At 38.9% G+C, this 25,028-nt stretch overlaps 1 protein-coding gene across 1 annotated transcript in view; it reads left to right on the top strand.

Moving 5' to 3' along the window:
* Positions 1–25,028, top strand: part of LOC140238266 (uncharacterized) — a 54,424-nt gene that overhangs the window by 14,561 nt on the left and 14,835 nt on the right. Inside the window, exons 4-7 of the mRNA XM_072318202.1 lie at positions 4,941–5,048; positions 12,633–12,677; positions 14,270–14,357; positions 16,739–16,768. Of these exons, the coding sequence (XP_072174303.1) occupies positions 4,941–5,048; positions 12,633–12,677; positions 14,270–14,357; positions 16,739–16,768 (271 nt within the window). The remainder of the gene's footprint in view (positions 1–4,940; positions 5,049–12,632; positions 12,678–14,269; positions 14,358–16,738; positions 16,769–25,028) is intronic.

The following is a 25,028-nucleotide window of genomic DNA, read 5'->3' as shown; positions in this document are numbered from 1 at the left end:
TTTTAGGAAAATCGGACAATCTGTTCAATACTTATGAATGTTTAACATTTATGCACACTCACTACTGGATGAGAAGACTACTGTACTACAGTTTATGATGTCACATGTGTAAAATTATACAAGAAAAATCTACAGAGAACTTCATGAATTATATTCTCACCTTGTCACTAACATATGTTAAGGGTAATATTATTCACTCTTCCCTCTGAAAGAATCAAGTCAAATGCTCTTATTATGCAAAAAAAAAAAAGGAAGAAAGAAGTGAAAATGTGTTCGATTTTCATTACTGTACGAGCTGAAATTTTCGCATACAGATATTTTCGTGAATTGCTACTAGGAGGACATTTTCAGGTGTTGTTAATTTCGCGGTTGCGAGGTCTAACTGTACGTATCCTATTCGCACGTTGTTATTTTCACTTGTTGTTAATTTCGCGGTTCAAAGGCGATTCGCGAAATTCGCGAAAATTTCAGCTCGTACAGTATATCAATGTACACATGTGACATCGCAAGCTGTAGTAGTCTTCTCGTCTTCTCATCAATAGCAACACTTCAAAAATTCATGATTTTTGATTGGACATACGTCTGATTTTCTTCAAACTTTCACTGATGTGTTCTTTCAATATTGCTGCATTCTCTCAAATCACATGTAATCAAGGTGAGCGTGTCCTTTAACAGTCCAAAAATATTTAGTGTTCACCCAGCTCCCTGCCCTCCTCCGCCGTCCAAACAAGATGAAACAAGGTACAGAAATTATTGCCCTAGTTATGCTTTGTTCCCCTCCCCCCCCCCCCCCCCACACACACACTGGTAACTTCAGATTCCACCCCCACCCTAATGTTAATAGTGTAGTGATGAGAGGTGGCTCCATACGTGCAGGCCTGCCACAGGAAATGATTTTATAGACCAATCACCCAACGAGGCAGATTGAATCTGGGACCACAAGGGGCCAAGTTTTCCCTTCCTGTGAATCAAAGTCGACAGGTCAAACGAAGTATTGTTCGATTTGGAAGGATGCCACAAAATTATCGTATATGCACAAGTATTGCACTGTGGGAAAACTCAAAAGGGCCGAGTCGTATTCCTTTTCTCTGGCTCAGTGCTATGCACACTGAATGTATGCGCCTGTATCAGACAATGTTTTTCATGCATCTGAACCCAGGATCATTCAAGAGAGCGCACATTTAAAACTACCACTATACTCTACATGGTCGCAAGGGTGGTCTGTCCTTCTAGTACAAAGGAAATCAGGTGCTCTGGGGTGATAAGGGCCTTAGAAGATGGACTCCAACCGCTCTTACTTTAGCACCCTACGCGTAGAGGTTGAGTCACACTCATGCTTCCCCTGGAAAAGTCCTACCTACACCAGCGAGGCTTAAAATCACCTAGCTTGAGCACTTGAGTAGTGTCTGTGAATGCTAATACCCATAATGTACTTATGGAAGGGGAAGAAATTGAGAAACATTTGGAAAGATGTTATGATTTAGATGAAATCACTGTTTTCCAGCATAGCGAAAATCGTGGTAATGGATTGTCTAGATGCTACATGTAGGCCTATGTGGTAGTAATCACAATTACCACAGCAATAACATGAACTAGAGTGCTGGATGAATTTGAATGAGTCATATAGTGACATTTAGAGAGTGATCCTTAACCTTGAGTATACAGTTTGTAAGTTCTGTTGGGCATCAAGTGTTGTGTAGTCAATTTCATTACAAAATCAGTCATTTCAGTCGATTTTCGACTGTACGACACTTGACGCCCCATAGAACTTATCCTCAAGGTTACTGTGTAAACTGTTATTTTCACGAGATTTTCACGAATTTTGTGAATCACTACTGGACCGCAAATTTAACAACATGCAAAAATGTCACCGCAGGCTAGGCTAGTAGTGCACTTTGATAAGCGTCGGTGTCAAATCGCAAAAAAATTTCGCGCAAAAATGTCTGTGACCTCCCAATTTGTGAAAATAACAGCTTATACAGTAGCTGTCTTGGAGGTTAACACCGTCTGAACGTAACTATAGTCACAGTGAAATAATTACTCCAAAGAAAAAAAACAAACACAAAACACAGAAACAAAAATGAAAAAAAAAACCCTTACAATCAAACAAGTGATGAAAATTCAAATGCTTCTTTTTTCCAGAGATCTTCTCTGTAGGTAATTTTACAGAAGTCTTTCACCTGCTGTGTAGCTGTTATAGTTTTCTTCAAACCCAAACCTGGCCTAGTTTGTATTCACTATTTGTTGCTTGGTAACACAAGGTCAGACAAGCTTTCCGTTTGCTAGGGAAAGTCTTTTGTACTTTGGTTGTTAATAGAATGTGAATGCATTACAAAATTCTCCCATTGAATATAAACAGATTATGATAGGTCCTGTAAAATAGACTTCAGACATAGGAAATATACTGTTTCCAGTGTATACCGTAAAATGTACGATAATGAAATTGCAATCTCTGAACTTAATGATATCCAGCTGGCTATTGATTTTGTGCACTGGAAGCGGACTGATTTCTCTATGGCCATATCTGCACCTGGCGCAGTTTAACCAAACACATATCATACACAACAATATCATATTGCAAAGCATAGAAGAGACGTCGCAACGAGGAGTATTGTCAGCATGTAGCCCCCACTGTGTGTGCACAGTGGAGTGTGATTTGATTGCAGTAGGTGTGAAAGAACTTCCCCTGAGATGGCAATGTGACAGAAAGCTATTAGGGCTGGCATTCTAACCCCACACTCCCAGGTCTGTATTGCACACGACTGCAATGACATTCAGTGCCGCGGTGTGATGTACAGTATGTCCCCCAAAAAGTTACAACGGGTCCCTCTGCAATGATATCTTTAAAAATAGTGAATCAATCTAAATACAAATTCAGGGCATGAAACTATAACTCATTGCCCACATCTTACAGAAAACCCCATTCGATTTGCTTCAGTGGTCAAAGAGAAATACGGAATTTTGTAGAGGATGTCGGGAATCTCTTCTGTCCAAGTTCTGTCTATTGTTCACACACAAGATCATCGAAATGCTAAACTCGGAAGAATCTGATTCATGACATGCTTTACAACAATCCACATTTCTCTGTGACCGCTTAACCAAATTGAATGGGGATTTCTGCAAAATAGAGCTAAAATGTTATATTTCAAGACCCTGAAGTAGCATTTGAAAAATTTAATCATATTGGGCATTATCAATGCGAAAATCTTATTGTAATTTTTTTTGGGACATACTGCAGTAAGTCGCCCCAAAAATTACAATCAGATTTTTGAATTGATAACACCTATTATGATCAACCTGTGTACGTGCTACTTCAGACTCTTAAGGTATAACATCTTAGCTCTATTTTGCAGAAAACCCCATTCAATTTGGTTAAGCGGTCACAGAGAAATGTGGATTGTTGTATTAAAGCATGTCATGAATCGGATTCTTCCGAGTTTAGCATTTCGATGATCTTGTGTGTGAACAATAGACAGAACTTGGACAAAAGAGATTCCCGATATCCTCTACAAAATTCCGTATTTCTCTTTGACCACTGAAGCAAATCGAATGGGGTTTTCTGTAAGATGTTGGTAATGAGTTATAGTCTCATACCCTGAATTTTTATTAAGATTCATTCACCATTTTTAAAGATATCATTGCGGAAGGCTGCGTTGTAATTTTTTTCGGGACATACTGTATTGTATAGTACTGTGCATAGTATAGTTGATCTACACCTATGAGTTTTGGAATCTGGTGTGATAATGAACAATACTCTGTCATTACTAAGCAATCACAACACATTTGATGCAGCAATCCTGTCAGGGTTGGAAAAAATATATATGAAGGATTCATGATGAGGAATACTCATCAGAGGCACATTTTCTTCCCAGAAAAGGTTTTGAAGTAGAATTATAAAAATTTCTAAAATGCTTGTATGCAGAGAGAAATATGATTTTAATGCAGGCATTTAGATGAAATGAGAGACATTCAGTGAAATTTGGTGCAGAATGAAAACACTGGAAGAGTGTGATCACTTTGATATCTCTGTACCATCTAAAACCTCATGGCCCGAATTCACGAAGGTGGTACAAATGAAACCATGGTTTAAACCATGGACAAAAACCATGGAGCGCCAAGTGTCGCATGGAATATTTCGTTACGAAATTGGTCATTTCGTCGACAAAATGACCGTTTCTTTAATAAAATTATCATTTCGTGGACGAAATGTTCATTTAGTTACAAAATGTTGTCATTTCGTTACAAAATAATCATTTCATCGACAAAATGACTGATTTCATAAGGAAGTATTCTATGCGACACTTGGCGCTCCATGGTTTTTGTCCATGGTTTAAACCACGGTTTCATTTGTACCACCTTCGTGAATTCGGGCCTATGAGTTTTATTGTCATGTAAGGACATTCTGAGTACTCTGTAGGCCCTATATTTTGAGCTGAAAGGCTGCAAATGAGAAGGCTCTACGATGTGCCAACTCATGGCCAAATACATCTAATTGTATCTAATGACTGTGTAGATGTTGGATTGGAAGAAGAAGAAGAAGAAGAAGAAGAAGAAGAAGAAGAAGAAGAAGAAGAAGAAGAAGAAGAAGAAGAAGAAGAAGAAGAAGAAGAAGAAGAAGAAGAAGAAGAAGAAGAAGAAGAAGAAGAAGAAGAAGAAGAAGAAGAAGAAGAAGAAGAAGAAGAAGAAGAAATGTCACATTTTTTAAGAGACCATTTTGCTGTTTTTCTGTGCTGATGTGAAGGTTTAATGCTCTTTGCCCATTGATTAGGACAGAATAAAGCATTTATTTTTCACCAGAATCTATGAAAGTTCTGATTAAAAACAAACAAGCAAATATTGTCTCATATTGTTAAGAAAAAAAACCCAACAACAGCACGTTGTTGTCCCCTTTCATTTAACTTTCTCTACTCCTGACTTCATTTTTTTTTCTTACATTGCAGGTGAAAAAGGTATGGGTAAGACTACAAACAAGCCCCTTCACTACAAGGGCAGTACCTTCCACCGTGTGGTCAAGGATTTCATGGTCCAGGGTGGGGACTTCAGTGCAGGTAAGTACGATATTTTCCCTTTACTCTTTCTATCGATGTATCAGTTCTGTAGCATCAACTTCGGTCGATTAAATCATGCCCTTTGTCATTGATAATATCACTAAGAGATGTTTTTCCTTGACTGTTATAGTAATCTGTGATGTGACAACAGCAAGGTTGGTATGAAAGGAGCTAGTGTAGTCTGCTGCATTGGATTGCTATATTGATCTATCCACAAACTGCAAGGGTTGTTCAGTAGGCTCAAACGTGATGCACTCATATTGAGCCTTTGGGAGGTCATGGTAACTCATCACAAACACCCACACACTTACACACAAACACCCATGCTCTCTCCTGCTGTCTCTTTCTCCCTCCATGCTGTTACTGAGTCCAAAGGGATACTTTCTGCCTGTAATAGCACCTGTCACTTCCAAATCAATAAAGGAAATTGGAGACGGTTAACAGATTAAGGAGTGACAGTTAACCAATTCATTTATACTTGCCCTGTATCCTGTTAGTAGTGCAATTGTCTACTGTAATTTGTACCTCCTGACATCAATTAAGGTCTTGTTTCATATCCGAGAACCCAAATACAGCATTCAAGTATTCAGCTGAAAAATAAAAAGCTGCAAAGTGCTTAGAAAGCTTTTTTGCTATCTTCTTTGCAGGATATACAATATTTATGTCTATCAATGCGTGGCAGTTGCCAGGTTTTACAATGTAATAGAGTCTAAAATTTGGCAATTAGGTTTTAAAAGCGGTTAAAGAACAATTTTTTAATGAACAAGCGTATGAATAGATCTTCATATTGGATCGCATGTGAAGTGATTTTAGGTAATGTGAAGGAATGATCATTTCACTCTTGTCAGAGCAGAAGCTATCCATTTTCTCTGTTCAGTAACATATGAACATTTCCTTTAGCGGTGATAGGAGGGTTTTCTTTTTGTTGTTGTTGTTGATAAACCCCATGGCAAGTAGCCATGAAATGAGACCTTGTTGTCTTCTGATACATGTTCTTATCTTTTTGAAGTGTGTTCATGACAAACAAATTTGAAGACTTTAAAGATGCACAATACTTGCTGCTAGCATGCCCATTGCCTAGCAGCTTGAAACAGTTTTGGATAGTGCTATGGTCTTTTCAGAGTGATTGTGAGAGCTATTGCTAAATGTCTATATATTTTTATAGCTGCAGTATTAGCAATTTGTTGCTAAAGATTAACCTTTCTTTCACGTGTGTTAGACTTAACTAAAGAGTCAAGTCTTGGAGCTCTTTACGTAGAGAGAATTTAGCGTGCAACAGAATTAGTTCACATGTTTTTTGCACCTGGAGATGGATGTGCCCCTCAATGCATCAGGCGTGAGAGGAAATCAAATGCACGCTGGTAACAAGTGCATGACAGGCCAAGTGCATTTCCTGTGAGCCATACTGTAAAGTACTATGTTCGGTCGCTGAACTGCTGCAGTGCCCCTTGTGTTGGTATTCAAATGCAACTTTTTTTTTGGGGGGGGGGATGGAGGCAAAACAAATCAGCAATAAAAAGTAATCAGAAACTGCACACATTTTAGCACAATGTCAAATTTTTGTATGACCCTTACATGTACATTGATGTCAAGCAATGGAGTGACAGCCATGGAGCTTTACAGATTTGCAATCGTGGTTCTGATGTTCATACATTGTAGTTTATTATGATACTTATACTTTGCGTTTTGGTCAGTTGTGCTCTTAGTACAGTTGTAATAAAAACTGCTGTTTAAGGATGAAACAAAGGATGCCCCCTTTGCTTGGCCATTTTGTGAGAGTATCAGGGTGATAGCTACTTTGGATACCATGGATGCCAGTTTCCACATAATCGTATACATTGTAGGCCAGAGGTTCAGATCAGTGTAAAATGTGAGTACAGTGTAATGGGGCTAAAGTTGGTTGCTGCCTTGGTGACAGAGTAGTACTGTATAGGCTGTCATTTTCGCAAGGGTTTAATTTTCGCAAATTTCGCAAATCACAGTTGGACTGCAAATTTATTGACACATGAAAATGCCATGGGCTCGGGTAATAGCGCATTTACAATAGCCTCGATGTCAGTCGTGAACACGTCTTGCAAAAATGTTCATCACCTCCTCATTCGCGAAAATATATGTATGCGAAAATACCAGCTTATACTATAAGACACCCTCTAAACCTATACTGCATATTGCATACTTGCCAACTAGTAAGATTTTATCAGATTCAGTAAGATTTTTTTACGTTTAAAATAGCAAAATCAGATTTTCTGTCAGAGAAATCAGATTTTTAAAAAATATTTAGATATACCTTTCATGTGTATTTTCTGAAGATTTGACTGAAAGTAAGATTTTTAACTTCAGTTTGCATATAAAATAAGATTTTTGCAATCCATGAGTAAGATATTTCATATTGAAATGTTGGCAGGTATGATATGTTGTACAGTATATTGCCTTACTATTTCTTGTTTAACTATTTCAAAAGTTTAAAGCCCTTTTAATATTTTAAATTGCCTAGTGTCCTTGTAAGCGTAGGCACGTAGATATTATGCTCCATACAGTACCTTTGTGTAGAATACTTGGGAACTTACTGAAAGATGCAAGATTTCCTGTACAATAGATAAAATACTGCTGAATTTGTTTCAGTTGATTTGAAAGAATTGATTTCAGATATTTTGATTAAAGGTGCTCATGTGCATATTAACTTTAATATCAGAGCTAACTGGATGGGGGTAAATACTGGATTGCTGTCAACAAAGTAACCTGTTTTCCCACCGTAGCGCATATTTTATGAATTTCTTGTAGGCCTAAATGATAACAAATTGGCCCCCCCCCCCTCACCCTTTCTGTACAATTTGTGCATGTGCATGTGATTGCGCCATGTCAAATATCACATTAAGATAGTATGTGTACATTTTACAATGGAGCCATTGCTTGTGTGCCAAGGAAATATAATGGTTTGCAAGTAGAGTATGTTGATGCTGTTGGCCAAAGTTTTTCTCCTTTTTTTTTTTTTTCTTGTGTGTTTGTCTGTCTATCTATACGTCGTTCTCTCTACACCTTCCCCCCTACTTCATACTGCAGGTTGAAATCTTCTTTGCCCACAAATTTGCCCCTTCAGCAGTTTTCAAAATACTTGTTGGGGTTGCATGCCAAAAGGAGGATGAGAGAGAAATATGAGTGTGTCTATGTTTTCATCTGTGAGTGTATGAGAGAAAGAGAGGGAGGGAGAGAGAGAGAGATAAAGAGGCAATGAAAGAGAAAAAGAGAGAGTGAGTTCTTCTCTGGGGCTTTATATAATGTCAGCTGTTATCCATGTCAATCTGACATCTCAAGAAGATTCATCATGTTGAAAATCAAATAGAGAATTCTTTGTCATGGAGTTCTAGTTTCATGGGATTGGTCATTCTTTTACTCTCCCAAGGGTGCCAGTGGCCCTTTTTTGTTGTTGTTGTTTATTCTTTATTTTTATTTTTTGTGTTGGTGAGACCCTGACAAATCCTAAAATGGATTTGTTCTCCATGTTCAGAAATGTGGGGCAATGCTCAGTGACTTGAGTGTGTGTTTCAACGGCAAGTCTTGGTGTTTCAGGAGCCACCAAGTTTACATTAGCCAGCAAAAAGTTCTACAAGGCTTAATGGGTCAATTACAACATAGATGACACGAGATTTACAGAGTATGAATTCAAATGTAAAGTTTACCTTTTTGACAAATATTTTGAGGGTGTGTTTATACTAAGGAAACAATTGCCTGTCAATGAAGCCTCCCTAGTCCATGAAAAATCAGTTTTCAGTTTATTTTGGAGAGAAGATTTTGTTCTTTTTTTCTCCCTAAAGAGAAGATATTATGAGTTTCTGAAGCTTGCTTGATTTCATATTGCTTCCTCCCTCAGGCTTTCATGTACTAAGACCCCATTTACAGTGCGGGGCTGGGCCGAGCCGCGGCCAAGCGGCGGCCGAGCCCAGCCTCAATTGCGGGGCCATGCCCCACAATTTTGTTCGTTTACACTGCCGGGCTCGGCCGCGCTTTTAATTCAAACCTTTCAATATTTTGTCGTAGTGGCGCTCTGCTTGTAAACAAATGCAATTTGGTATAGTCTGGTTTTCAGACCCTTTGCCAACTGGCCGAGACCACCTCCAGAGCATGGCCAAATGCGCGGCCAATTTTGGCCCCGCATTTGGCCTTTTTTGCATTTACACTGAAATGAAGGCGGGCTTGGCTGCGGCTGAGCCGCGGCCGAGCCCCGCACTGTAAACGGGGTCTATGTCAATGTATTTTCTTTAGCAATCCTGCAGCACGGCAAGTAAGACATTGGGCCGAATGCATAAACGCTAGCAATTGCTTGTGCTACAGTAGCCTTTTACTCGAATCCGTATGCATAAAAACAAGCAATTGCTTGCAAGCAGAAGCTTTTGCTAGCAAGCACAAGCTATTGCTTGCTGCCCGCAAGCAATTGCTTAGAGACCAAGCATTTGCTTAAAAACGTATGCATAAAACATACCATTTGCTAGTTCTTGCTAGCAATTGCTTACGATTTTCCAAGCTCTGTAAAATGAGCTTGAGCTTTTGCTTGAACCGGAATGTTCCCTTTTAAGTATCATTTTCATATTTATGAAAGAAAGACCACACTTGTGAAGGAGTGGTATAAATCTACAAGAAATTACTCATAAGTAGTGTAAGAAACTTTTTCATTTCAACAACGAGAATGTCCGGTGGTTAGCACGCAAAATGTGATGAAAAACAGGTAGGATGTCTGACTTTGGTGGAGAGCGAGGAGACCTCTCTCCACGTGCGATCTGGCAGATCCGGGCTGCTGTAAGCTGCAGTAATGGGAATCAGCCAGTAATACGTGTGTGTGTATATATGTGTGTGTATGTGTCTGTGTGTGCATTTCATAGCTCTTCTGCTATGTCAGGAAATGTTTCCACACACACATGCCCTTTCAAATACATGCTGCCACACTCGCCTTTGTTCTTGTGTTCGCACAGGCGTGACATCCCTTTTGTTGAAAACGCAAGCAATTGCTTGTGCGGGACAAGCAAAAGGTATAAGCACAAACAAAAGATTATGCATATGGATTTGAGCAATTGCTTGAGCTAGACCTTTTGCCAGACGAGCTTCTGTTTTGCTTGAAGCAATTGCTTACAAGCAATTGCTTGTTTTATGCATTCGGCCCATTGTAGCTGATGTATTCAAAACTTCCATTTTGCATAAACTACCAAAAATAGCAGAATTATAGGTGGATATAAATTTGAAATAAGTGGCAAGTATGTTTCCTTTAGAAATATGTTGTTGCATGGTATTCCTGCAGCAAGATCTGATTTTACTATCAGTTTCTCACCCTGGAAAATTGCAATTTAAATCTATATTTTCTATATCTATAAGCAATGCTAGATGTGCAAACTCCTTATGATGACATGATAATGTAGACGCTGAAGGACTATTTATCACTTTCTAAACCTGGAAAATTGCCGCCTTGATCCTACATTTTGTTGTTGCTGGGTTGTTGCTGGGTAAACGTACTTGGTCTACTTCGCTGAAATGAAATCGAATACATTTTCTTGTGTTTACACAGTATGGCTTGAACTATAAATGGCTCCACCAGGAAGTGATTTGATTTCACTACAGTCCTCTTTAATACCTCTTGTCATACTGCAGGGTTTTCTGGCAGGCACACGTGTCGCCTATACAAACAGACTGCAGGAGGGGAATACTGGCTTGCCAATCAAAGCATAAAAATGACCTCTAGGATGTAGTGATGTGGCAGTATTAAATTTTACAGGAGAATGGAGCGAGAAAGAAAGAGTGAATGCAATATTGATAGGAGATGCCATCGACACATATTGGCCAATGAGTGAATGAATATATAGAGCTTATAATAACGAGACTGAAGGAAATTTGGCAGGGATCGTAATGGTATCTCATTACCTCCGCCAGGGAGGTTATGTTTTGCTTTTGTTGGTTTGATTGTTTATTTGCAAAATAACTCAAAAAGTTAACAGATTTGGATGAAATTTCTGGAAAAGGTGCTAATGACGCAAGGAACATAATGATCTAACATTTTGGCAGTGATCAGGATCACTGTCTGTATCCAGATATTGATTTAAATTTTTTGAAGGATTCTTTCTCATAGGAGATACTGTAGGGCCATTTTCAGCCTAGTTGTTTATATTACTCCACAATAAAGAGCCAGATTTCTTAGGGTCACACTTGTGATGACTGTTAATTGATTTTTATCACACAGTTGGAATGTAGAGCTAGTCTTTTTAGTTGAAAGTCACAATATGGGTGGAAATGAGCTGCTTAGCAGAGGTTTGTGTTTTGCGAGTGCATTTCTTGTTTCCCATGTTTTATGGAGATCACTTATTTTTGCACTGATGGGGCTACCATGTCTAAGGCGATGTAAATCTATTATCTCCCAGTATTATGTTTGCAGTATTCTGAAGGTGTGAACAACAGTTGAATGTAATATCTCAGGGCTCCAAGCACTCTGTACATTGGGGAAATCAGAATAGATCAATCGTGTGAATTATTCATCTAGCATGGAGTTCAGTTGGGTGTCCAGAAATCAATCATCATGCTTGTGATTTCCACTTGAACAATTCTTCTCTTGATATATGTGATGACATAAATGGTATCCCGGGGTACCAAATAAAAATCAGCCATTTTGTTGAATTATTATTTTTTTTTTAAGGTTGTACCCTGGGTTGCCAAAAAGTGGAAATTATTTTGGTGCTGGAGCTAGCACGCGCCAGCCACTGCACTTCACTGCACTGCACTGAAGCAAACGCTATTGCTAGCACAGCATCTACTATGCATCAATAGTATAACATGCAGTGGCATAGGAATGACTATGTACATGCACACACAGTGCATGCATTTCTCTGCGGCTGTCCTCGAGTGGACGTGAGGTGGTGCTACACAACGTGGTACCCTGTGGTAACGCGTGATGCATCATGTGTACATGTAAATTAGTACCACTTCATTCAATACTGGGAAAATACACTTGCCATGACTAAGGAATGAATGTGATACAGTGTATAGAAGCCATCACATCTGAAGCATTTTAGGGGGTTCATCTTCTGTCTGCAATTCTAAGTAAGATTTATGCATTTCAGACCTTATTCCACTGTGTTCAGAGCTGGTGAAGAAGCAGTGTGGAATGGATCAATCATCTTACAATGGTGCCATTGCAGGCAACCTTATTCAAAGCAGCAGCAGACCATGTATTGCCCCATATCCCCCACCCCCCCCCCCCAAAAAAAAGAAAGAAAGAAAAAAATGAAAGGATAAAGTCTTGTTGTTGCACCTGAATCCCAGTATTAATAAATAAACAGGCACAGATCCATATTTATTTTGGCAAAGACTATTAAATGTAAATTTGACTAGATTGTCTATTGATACAGTGTCTACAGCTGGCCACACTCTTACAGTACACTGTTGGAGTTTGATGAAATGGCAGATTTTCTGACAGGCATCCAGCAAAGCACTGGTATTTTTACACTGATGTATCCACACTTACACATCTTTGTTTATTTTTTTTATTTATTTATTTATTTATTTTTGTCTGTAAGACTGTGTTGTCTTCTTCTTCCTGTGTTGCTTTAGGCACTGGAACTGGTGGTGAATCCATCTATGGTGGCACTTTTGCAGGTAAGAGACTTTCATTATTACCTTTAGGGCCTATAGAAATCAAAGGATTTGGTGGTGTTGTGATTTGTGATTTTTGATTTGTGATATTTTTTTTTTTTTTTTTGAGGGGGGGGGGTTGGTGGAGAAGAGTAGCAGTAACTGTTTTGTTTTAAATTGTTAGATTGTTAAATTCCTAACATGAACACATGCATAAGTCAGCTTTAATAAGTTTGAATATGTTGCTTATTTCCTGGTATTTGTGCATTCCCATTATAATGCAAGGCATGGCAGTGTTAGATGCAGAATGGTTAAAATACATGGTGCCCTGTGATGAGTGTAAGACTGAACAGCTGATTGTGTGTGATATCAACCATCCTTAGTTGCACACTCAGGTTTCACTTGTGTGTGTGTGGGGGGGGGGGGGCTAAATTGGTTGCCTTGGTGACCAGTAGGCCACACTAAGTTTTGTATTACATGCCTCAGAATTTTGATGTGCCTATTATATTTCCTTTTATGACACATTAACTTCATGTGAAAATCACTCGATCCTTATTGTTTCTTTATGTTTGAAGCTCTAGATTCACTTTATAGAAGTGATGAAACGGTGGTGAGTTGCAGTAATCTTTAATTAGGGATGTCTGAAACTATGGATCATTTACAGCAAATGTGTATTTTATGTGGTCTTATGTATTGGCTAAAACCTCTTTACAACTACTGTAGCAGTTGAAGTATTAGTTGGAATGTGTAGGGACTGTACTAACAAGCTCTCTGATTGGTCAGATTGTATTGTTATAGTTTTATTTCAACTTTTTGTTTTTTTTTGAAGTATGATTTGAAGCTGGAAATATAAAGAAAGATTGGATTTCTGGATCAGGTAAGTCACTGTTAGATCATGATATCAACAGTGCCAATGATATCAATTGATGATATTGAAGGTATATTTCTGATCCCAATAATGTATTGATAATGTGTTGATGATGTGTATTCATAATATTCTAAACATAATGTGTATTCATAACATCAGTGCTGCTTCAGTCGAGAGTGTATCATCTGCTTTGTTTAATGATGTCATTACATTTTTGTAGTATGTCACATCCAGCTTTCTTTATTGCTAAATAGCTATAGCTCCTATTCATGATCAAAGTTTCAATTTACTACATGTGGTATATTCTTCCTGCTTTTAGCAAGGAAGTATGGTATGAAAGGCAGATATGCTGGGTAGGTAAGTGTGCTTTCAAATTAATAAATCAAATTGCCTTTCTTTGTGGTTAAATTCTTTCATAAAGAGAACAAATATTCTTTTGAGGCATAGTGTATTTGCAGGTATGTAAAAAGAAAAACTGGTGTCATTAGTCACATTGAAATCTTGATGTATGATAGCATGGTGTAAAAAGAATAGGTAAGTTTTCCATAATCAGACGATTGTGTGAAGCTGTGGTCTTGGCATCATGTTCAGTGAATATAGAATACATGCAAAGATGATGTGAAATTGAAGGTCTATATGTCTTCATCATTCAAGGAGGTCTCTGTTCAGCGTAGCATCAGATCTACTTGTACATTTATGTAACAACAGAGGAAATTTCTCTCCTTTTTTCCACCATTCCTATCTGTAGACGAAAATTTTGATATGAAGCATGACCAGCCATTTCTGTTGTCCATGGCTAACCGAGGCAAGGACACAAACGGATCGCAGTTCTTCATGTAAGTCTTCCTCCGTAGAATATCACGTCACTTTAAGATGCAGGGAACCACCAGACACTTGATGAAGTTGAATGGTCCTTGCATAGCACAGAAATAGTTTTGGGTTGCAAGGTGTCTTCTATGATCTGAATCGATAATGTGTTAAGGCTTGTCAAGTATCATGACATCATTCCTTGAAGGAAAACAAGAGAAATTTCTCTTTGAAAATGCAAATTCTTCCTTTTCATTGGACTAGTTTTATGGAACAGAACTGAACTTGGTGAGGGTTTTATTATTTGTTTTTTTCTTGCAAATACATGAGTCAAGTTAGTACTAGTTGCATGGGATTTTTTTCTTTAATCTAAATGTCAAAGATTAGTTTTAGGGAACTGCTTCATCAAAATTTGCCTATCACAAAAGGTTGGTGACATGATAATTGTGTAATTAGAGCTTTGCCCCACAACAACAAGGTTTAGATTTTGCATATATGGGAGTGAGTGTGTGCGTGTATGTCTGTCTGTCTGTCTGTATGCATGGATGTATCTCTGCCTCTAATTGTTTGTGTAAATGTGTTGATGCTGTTATCCCCACACAATGCCATTCCAGTATTTACAGTCTCAAGTTCTATTCCATTTTGTGACTGTTCACCAAGATATCCAAAAATCCAAAACATTGACATTTAAAAAAAAGAAAGAAGCAAATTAACTTTTTTTTCCCTCTCAATTGTCAGGGTAGCCTGTAAATTAGAACATTGGAAAGATATTCTGTATCTAGAGTTATGACATCTATGCAAAGAAAAAGGAGAATTACCCACTATACTGAGTCACAAGGTTTTATGCTACAATCATGCGTGCAATGTAAGTAGTTTGTATCCGTAAATAACAAGAATGGAAATATATTGAAATTTCCTTTTGATACGTTTTAGGCAGGTAAATCCTAACTCCCCAAGCTGGTAATGAAGAAGTAGATTTTCAGATCAAAAAGCTGACAGTACTATCAATTACTGCCAGAAAGATACAGAATGTTATGGGTATGGTGTAGCACAGACCATGCAAAGAACGGTTATTTCCTCCCAATCCCCCTTTCATCCTGCACCCTATCCTAATCAATATATTCCATAACCCTTACAAGCTACTCAATTTTTTTCCCTCATTTGGTTTTTATATTCGATCACCCTTCTTTCAGACCAACTTCAAGCATCGTAAAGGTAAACCTTGGGTGTAGTGAATTTTAGATCATCATCTGAGTAAACAGAATTCACACTGATATTGCTTTGTGAAATGGTTGTGTTGCTTGTAGATCTATACATTTTTTAAGTGCATCAAGATTTATGCTTATATACTCTATCATAATTCTGTGTGATGACTCTCACATTGATGGAAATTTGCAATTTCAGCTTCTTGGCATGTTGTTAATCAGATTTTGTGATAGTGGTCACTCAGATTTTAATGGCCAGCATACAGTTTTCATTGTTGTGCAAATGATGAATGCACTTTGCTTTATTCCTCTGTCAAAAGCAATTTTCAACAAATTTCATGAAATTGAAATACACATGTAAGACTGAACAGGACTGAATTTTACCACAAACATATATGACATTGTTATATCATTTGTACTATGACATCATTCATTGACATTGTGTTCAGAAACGAGATATTTTGCCAGTGAAATTTAATTGAATAAGTTTGAAACACTGCAGTAAATGTTTTTCTAACAGGAATTATGACTGATTTCATGAATTCCATTCCTGTTTTATTTGGAAGAGCACCTACATTGATATGTGATGCTGAATGCCTTACAAGCATAGTTAGAGATAACCTCACAAAATAAGATAATTTACCTAATTTTGTCTGATCTCCAGTTTGCTTCAGTTGCTATTCATCAAACCCATGATATCATAGATTCTCCTTTACCCTAAAACTAGGGGCGAACAATATCCAGCCTGTTACATTGTAGTAGATTTGATTGATTGTCTGAGTTGCTCTCCCACACAGATTCTTTTTGACTGTTCACCCTGAATGCCAGTATCACCAAAAAAAGTCTCATTGAACAGATTTGACTCAGAGAATATTGATGTGACATGGTTTTGGTATCATTTGTTCTTCAGAGCAGAGATGTGCCTCTGGCCATTGTTTTGCTTGTTTCTATACACAATGCCAGTATCCATCATCCATTAAATAATGTCTGTTGTTATCAGTACAATTTAATCTCTGAATGGGCATCCCTCTCTCTCTCTCAGTTAAAGGTAAGTGAAGAAACCAGGAAGAGTTTCACCTTTGTTCCACTGTGAGAATTTATTTAATGTTTGAATTATAAGGTGTGGCATTATTTGAAGTGTCATTGTGAAGTGACTTCAGTTTATCTTGTAATTTCTTGTTTCTGATTCCTTCTGGTTTTTGCAGAACCACAAAGCCAGCACCTCATTTGGATGGGTAAGTTGGTTGGATTTCACATCACATCGCAACAGTCCAAATTGTATGTGTGTATTCAAACATAAGACTATAGCTGGCGCACCAATCCACTGCATATCTCAGATAGTGTTGGGTCAGTGAGAGTCATAGTCATTGACTATGCATCAAGACATTTTAATTTAGATAGTGTTGAGTCATTGACGGTCATTGACTATGCATCAAGAGATTTAGATAGTGTTGAGTCAGTGTCAGTCATTGACTATGTGTCAAGAGATTTAGATAGTGTTGGGTCAGTGACAGTCATTGACTATGTGTCAAGAGATTTAGATAGTGTTGGGTCATTGTCAGTCATTGACTATGCGTCAAGAGATTTTAGATAGTGTTGAGTCAGTGACAGTCATTGACTATACGTCAAGAGATTTAGATAGTGTTGGGTCAGTGAGAGTCATTGACTATGCATCAAGGGATTTGAAATTGATGATAACAGTAAATGTGGAAATTGACAAATTATGCTGTCAGAGCAGCCATCAATTTTTATTGAAAAGCTGAAGAGAAATGATGAATCAAATTAATCGCAGCAAAGCAAAAAATCCATTGTCCCCATTATATGACACTAATGCTTGGAAAGATGGCAAACAAATTTGAGCTAAAATCATGACATGAAGATGTTTTAGCAGTGCAGTCTGTAAATGATGAAGTTAACTCATGGCGATGAAGCTGCTAACCTTGTCAAATTGGGAAAACAAATATATGTAACCCTCTTTTTAGACCCAGTTAGCATTCATGCACAAGTTTATAATCTTATAGAATGAGTGGGATTTAACCTGAGTCACCTGCCTGTGGGAAATGATTGCTGTTAGGTCTTGTGCAGTATGCTTGACACCTTCTTTCTAGGGAAAATGCTCAGTTCAGTTCAGGGTCTAAAAAATTGCTTGACATTTGATAACAGCAAAGTATCTGGGCTTTAAAGGGTGTGTACAGTTGTGGTCGAGGTAAGGATATAACATTTAACATTTTGCGAGATATTCAGAAACCACTCTATGAGATGCCAAAGAGCATGCAATTCTAAGGGGTATCAAAAGTTTATTTTGATGAAAATCGCTTTTGGAATGGCTTAGATATCCAAAAACAAAGTGAAACAAAGAGATCCTATTAAAAGGCGTGGCCTGTCGCCTTTTATTATTATCACTTTTTTGGATGTCTCGGCCGTTTGAAAACCAATTTTCATCAAATGTTGAATCCTTCTTAAAATTACATGCTCTTTCATATTTCATAAGAGGTTTCTCATTATCTCACTTACATGTAGGAATGTTCAAAAACATGAATCCCCGCCTCAACCAGTACTGTACACTCCCTTTAATATGATTGCTGCCCACATTTGTTTAACATTATTTGGTCATACATGAGTACATGGTTAGATGGTTATATTCAGTGGGGATGGTGATAGTGATAGTGGTAATGATGGTAATGGTGGTAATGATTATAAAGATGATGATGATGAGCTTGCTTTTACCTGTCACAAATGTACACACAAGTAGTTATGTACATGTATCAAGGCCGTATGCATGGTTGTTTAATGTGTATGTACACGGGGTGACCAGATTAATGGAGAACATTCTATATGATATAGATATAGTACATACAGGCTGACCAGATCAGTGGAAAATTTTCTACATGGTATACAATGTAGTTACAGTACATGTATGCATGTGACAGGAAATACATTATAGCTCACTCAATCTAGAATGATTTAACCCATTCCAGAAAATTCTAGGAAGTGCTGGCTGAGTGAGGCACTGCCCTTGTAACCCAATGTGATTGGTAGTTAATTTTGGCAATGATGTTATGCACATATTAGGCAGTGAGTCATCCAGGATTCCTGGAATTTGGACTTGCTAGTATGTTCAGGTGTGTAGCCCCAGGTTGGAGAAAATTACAGAATGTACTAGAAAGGGGTGAATGGATAGTATATAAGCCGGAGAAATTCTGAGGTAGGCAGAGTACCCAACACCTCTGCTCTGAGAGTTACGTTACTTCTGGCTCTGAAGCGACTTGTTATAGTCAGTCCTGTGTTACCTGCTGACCTGCTATACAAACTGTGTTTGTGGAGATAAGGCCTGGGAGACATTTTGCCTGCAGAGAATTAATTTGCCTACATTGGAGAGAGATTCCATATTTTAGTGTCAATGGACATTGTTACGGCAAAGCTGTTGACGGGCTGGATTCCTTGCTGGACATTATAAAGTGAATCATCATTCAACGCATCAACTGGACGTGGTCGTCATAACGTTTGGATTTTGCACGTTTCGCCGTGGACATACACCTTGTTTATCGTGGACTTTACCCTGGATTTATAAAGTGGATTATTGCAACCAGTGCCTTTGGAGTTACGTCGGAGGAACCATTCATCGGTGCGTCAAGGATCATTCATCGGTGCATCGAACATCGTATCTGGACACTGTCAAAGGATTACTTGCTTTCAAATTTGGCTGTAAGTGATTTCACTACCGATTTATAATTGTTTTATTGATCATTATTGTACTGATGTGAAAACCGATTACGAGTCTGTACCCACAATATCACTGTTAATAAACCGCCTGAACATTAGTTGATTGTTTTTTTTGTGCGATCATTCTCAGAGTGATTTTGGTCGTAACAAAATTGGGGGCTTGTCCGGGAATTGAATTTAAAGCCAAAACTTAGAATTTGGAACGTTCCGGAACCTAGAATATTGGTACAGACAAAATACCAGTGAGTTGATTGTTCAATTGTACATTGTGTGTAATACATTGTGACAATGTCAATCAGTACAATGGATGTTCAGGCATTTGTTCAGAGGACAGATTTGTCCCTCAAAGATTTGCAAAGGTTACGCAAATGTGATTTGACTGCTATTGCACAGCATTTGAATGTTGATGTTCCACAAGGTGTAAGAAAGGCAGAAATTCTTGACTTGGTAGCTGGTCACATGGAGCTCAAAGAAGAAATTGACACTCCAGAACAAGCTCAAATTTCAGATCAAACACGGCTTGAGCTTGCTAAATTGGAAATGAAGGAGAGAGAAAGAGCAAGGGAAGTAGAACTGGAAAAAGAGAAGATGAGATTAGAAAGAGAGAGGGAGAAAGAACAAATGGAAATGAGAAAATTTGAAATGGAGCAACAAATGAAATTGCGTGAGATAGAATTGGCTCATGCACAGACTGTTGGAAATCGTGAAAGGGCTCCCCCTGAATTCGATTTGGCCAAAAACATTCGATTGGTTCCAAAGTTTGAAGAAAACAGAGTTGATGCATATTTTGTGTCATTTGAGAAGGTGGCTAACAGTTTGAACTGGCCACAGGAATTTTGGCCCTTGCTCCTTCAAAGTGTGTTTGTCGGCAAAGCTGCCGATGTGTACTCATCTCTCTCTGAAGAGCAATCACGTGACTATGCTACAGTCAAGAAGGCAGTGTTGAATGCTTATGAGTTGGTGCCAGAGGCGTACAGACATAAGTTCAGAAATTCGTACCGCAAACCAGGCCAGACACATGTTGAGTTTGCTCGTGAAAAAGAAATGATGTTTGATAGGTGGTACAGATCCCTGAAAGTGGATCAGGATTTTGATAACCTACGTGAGGTTGTTCTTTTGGAAGAATTCAAAAAGAGTGTTGCTTTCAGTGTGAGGTCGCATTTGGATGATCACAAAGTGACAAGTTTGCATAAAGCAGCCTTGATGGCTGATGAGTATGAGCTGACCCACAGAAATGACAACAGACCACCTTTCAGGAATTTCTCTGGAAATAAGAGAGACAAAAATCAGTCGAGCAATCCAAAGAATGCTGGTTCTGAAAAAGGCACGAGTTCTGAAACTGCATCGGCACCAAAGCCTCAATCTGACAAAGGGTCCAGTACAAGTGCAAATGTCATCAAATGTTTTCACTGTAACAAGACAGGGCATGTAAAGTCACAGTGTTGGAAGTTGCAAAACAAAACAAAAAAGGACATGGGATTTGTCATGTCAAAAAGTGTCCTACCCGAAAACAGTGTCCCGTTCAGTGAAACACAGGCCATTGAAAGTCAATCTCCCAAATTCAAAGATAGGCTGAAGCAGGTGGATGAGAGCTATCGTAGCTTTTTGTTTGATGGTGAGGTGACCCCATGTACTTCTGGTGAGGCAGGTAAGCCAGTAGTCATCCTGCGGGATACGGGGGCCTCTCAGTCGTTGATGGTGGATGGTGGTATGACTTTTCCACCAGATAGTGCAGTGAATGCAAAAGTCTTGATTCAGACTGTTGATGGCAGTTATATGTCAGTCCCACTGTATAGAGTGGATTTGAAGTGTGACCTAGTTTCTGGTCCTGTCACTGTTGGAGTTGTTCCTGAGTTGCCCATGGTAGGCATTGACTTCCTGTTGGGGAATGACTTGGCTGGGGACAAGGTGGTTGTGTCTCCAGTTGTTTCGGATAAACCAGTGGTGGTTGCTGAAACTGAGCAGTTGCAGGAGGAGTTTCCTGGGATTTTCCCAGATTGTGTTGTGACTAGGTCTCAGGCTCGTAGAGCTGTTCAAGATGATGCGGATTCTGTTGATGTGGAGGAGAATTCCGGTGTTTGGTTGGCAGAAACCTTTTTCAAGGATTTGAATGATGGGGTTACTGTATTAGGCTCCGAGGCTAACAGTGATGGGCTGTTTAGCAAGTCTTCCTTGGTTGAAGCACAGCAGGCAGACTCTGAGTTGAAAGGCTTGTCTCAGACGGCGTGTTCTGAGGCTGAGGCTGAAAAGGTCCCTGAGTGCTATTATGTCAAAGATGGCATTTTGATGAGGAAGTGGAGACCTCCCCATAGGCCAGCTGATGAGGATTGGACGGTGGTCCGTCAAGTTGTCCCTCCCTGTTACCGCGGTGAGATCTTGAGGATTGCTCACGAGTTACCAGTTGGCGGCCATTTAGGCGTCAGAAAGACAAAGGATCGGATCATGAGGCATTTCTATTGGCCAGGGTTGAATGTGGATGTGGCTGAGTTTTGCAAGACCTGTCACACATGTCAGGTGGCTGGTAAACCACAGCATTCAGTGAAGCCGGCGCCATTGATTCCGATACCTGCGTTTGAAGAACCATTCAGTCGGGTTCTAGTCGACTGTGTTGGACCTTTGCCTAGGACTAGGTCGGGTCATAAGTACCTCTTGACAATCATGGATATGTCTACACGGTTTCCAGAAGCTATCCCATTGAGAAATATCACTGCCAAGACTGTGGTAGATGCTCTAGTGCAGTTTTTCACTAGGTATGGGTTGCCCAAGGAAGTGCAGTCTGACCAAGGGTCAAATTTCATGTCAGGCATATTTCAAGAGGTGATGTATCGTCTGGGTGTGAAGCAGCTGAAGTCATCTGCTTATCATCCCCAATCCCAAGGTGCGTTGGAGCGCTACCACCAGACCCTAAAGACAATGATTAGGGCATTTTGTGAGGAGTATCCCGAGGATTGGGATAAGGGCATCCCTTTCCTGCTGTTCGCAACGAGGGACTCCCCAAATGAGTCGACGGGTTTCAGCCCATTTGAGTTGGTGTACGGTCATGAAGTTAGGGGCCCACTGAAGCTCATCAAAGAGAAATTCATGACTGAGGATGATGAGGTCCACCTACTTGACTATGTGTCAAAGTTTCGTGAAAGGCTTTCAAAGGCTTGTGAGGTAGCTAGGGAACACTTGAAAGTGTCACAAGACTCAATGAAGAGAAAGGCAGACAAAAATGCCAAAGCCCGAACCTTCAAACCAGGTGACAAAGTTCTTGTACTGCTGCCCATACAAGGTGAACCACTGAAAGCCAAGTTCAGTGGCCCATACTGTGTCAAAAAGAAACTCAATGATGTGAACTATGTGATCCGCACACCAGATAGATGCAAAGAACAGAGAATGTGTCATGTCAATATGTTGAAAGAGTGCTATGACCGAAAGTCAGTTGGTGTGACATAGATAGTGGATAGCACAGTAGAATTCAAGGGTGAAAAGTTTTCACCGCATACAGTGTATGCAACACAGTTTGACATGATTGTATAAGCTTCAAGAATACAAGCAATATCAATGTAAATGGTATCCATGAAAAGAGAACATGGAATTAATGCAGCTATTCAAAAGGCATGTGATAGTATGTGATTGTTGTTCCTTGATTTGGATTTTACCTCACATTCGTTGTAAATAACAATGAGAAATTGTGAAGGTAAAAGAAACCCTTGCTACGGCAAGGCTTTCTTTTTCCCATGGGGGATGGTGTCACAAATGTACACACAAGTAGTTATGTACATGTATCAAGGCCGTATGCATGGTTGTTTAATGTGTATGTACACGGGGTGACCAGATTAATGGAGAACATTCTATATGATATAGATATAGTACATACAGGCTGACCAGATCAGTGGAAAATTTTCTACATGGTATACAATGTAGTTACAGTACATGTATGCATGTGACAGGAAATACATTATAGCTCACTCAATCTAGAATGATTTAACCCATTCCAGAAAATTCTAGGAAGTGCTGGCTGAGTGAGGCACTGCCCTTGTAACCCAATGTGATTGGTAGTTAATTTTGGCAATGATGTTATGCACATATTAGGCAGTGAGTCATCCAGGATTCCTGGAATTTGGACTTGCTAGTATGTTCAGGTGTGTAGCCCCAGGTTGGAGAAAATTACAGAATGTACTAGAAAGGGGTGAATGGATAGTATATAAGCCGGAGAAATTCTGAGGTAGGCAGAGTACCCAACACCTCTGCTCTGAGAGTTACGTTACTTCTGGCTCTGAAGCGACTTGTTATAGTCAGTCCTGTGTTACCTGCTGACCTGCTATACAAACTGTGTTTGTGGAGATAAGGCCTGGGAGACATTTTGCCTGCAGAGAATTAATTTGCCTACATTGGAGAGAGATTCCATATTTTAGTGTCAATGGACATTGTTACGGCAAAGCTGTTGACGGGCTGGATTCCTTGCTGGACATTATAAAGTGAATCATCATTCAACGCATCAACTGGACGTGGTCGTCATAACGTTTGGATTTTGCACGTTTCGCCGTGGACATACACCTTGTTTATCGTGGACTTTACCCTGGATTTATAAAGTGGATTATTGCAACCAGTGCCTTTGGAGTTACGTCGGAGGAACCATTCATCGGTGCGTCAAGGATCATTCATCGGTGCATCGAACATCGTATCTGGACACTGTCAAAGGATTACTTGCTTTCAAATTTGGCTGTAAGTGATTTCACTACCGATTTATAATTGTTTTATTGATCATTATTGTACTGATGTGAAAACCGATTACGAGTCTGTACCCACAATATCACTGTTAATAAACCGCCTGAACATTAGTTGATTGTTTTTTTTGTGCGATCATTCTCAGAGTGATTTTGGTCGTAACATACCTGATAGTCATAGTCATGTGTGGATTTTGTTTTGTCACTGGTAATGATGATGGTAATTATGGTGGCGATGATGATGACGGTAATGATTGGAATGATGGTCGTGGTAATGATGGTAATGAGCTCACTTCTGTCTGACACTTTCATTCACACATAGGTATGTGGTTTGATGGGAGTGTCAGAAGTGATGATGATGATGATTACTTGGTGATGATGAGGAGGAGGAGCAGGAGGAGTCCTGTAGTGACATCCCCTTTTCTTAACACATACCTTTTGCAAAACATGCTTCGCACTTTTCACTTTCGTTGACAAACAAATGCATGAGCACAAATTGGAAGAGATGTTGGCGCTTGCCAAATATGGTTGCTTTCATATTTGTAGAAACCATTTCCATTCATTTTGATTTTGCAAGAAAATTTTTGTGTGCCATTATAAAGCAGTGAAAGGATGATATGATTGCATCTTTTTACTTCATTAGAGATATTAGAATGTTGAGGCTAATTTGTGGACTCTTCAAAAAGGTTGTTGAGAGTCTTTGTACACTCTGTCTTACCCCAAATCCTGTCTACTTTACTGTATGCTTGTTTAGTAAAGTATGCATAGAAAAAATGACAGAGCATCATCTGATATCTTTCAAAGAATGTATCCAACTTCATGATTTCATAAAAGTTTTTTGACCTAAAATGAACTAAACCTCTAAACTTTAAAATGGGGTTCACAACTTTTTGTTTAGGTTTTAACAAAGAACAGATGTTTTGAGTTAAAGATTTTTATGTATTATATAGGTAAGTATGTAACTATCGATATGTAAATGTATATGTTTATATGTATTTGTTTATTGTATACTATGTTAACTTTGGTATTCATTAGAGATATTATCATTTGTTGTTTGTGT

The sequence above is a fragment of the Diadema setosum genome, chromosome 14 (assembly GCF_964275005.1).
Source record: "Diadema setosum chromosome 14, eeDiaSeto1, whole genome shotgun sequence".
Classification (NCBI taxonomy): domain Eukaryota; kingdom Metazoa; phylum Echinodermata; class Echinoidea; order Diadematoida; family Diadematidae; genus Diadema; species Diadema setosum.
Note: the sequence above shows the minus strand (reverse complement) of the source record. Positions and strands in the feature narration are given on the sequence as shown.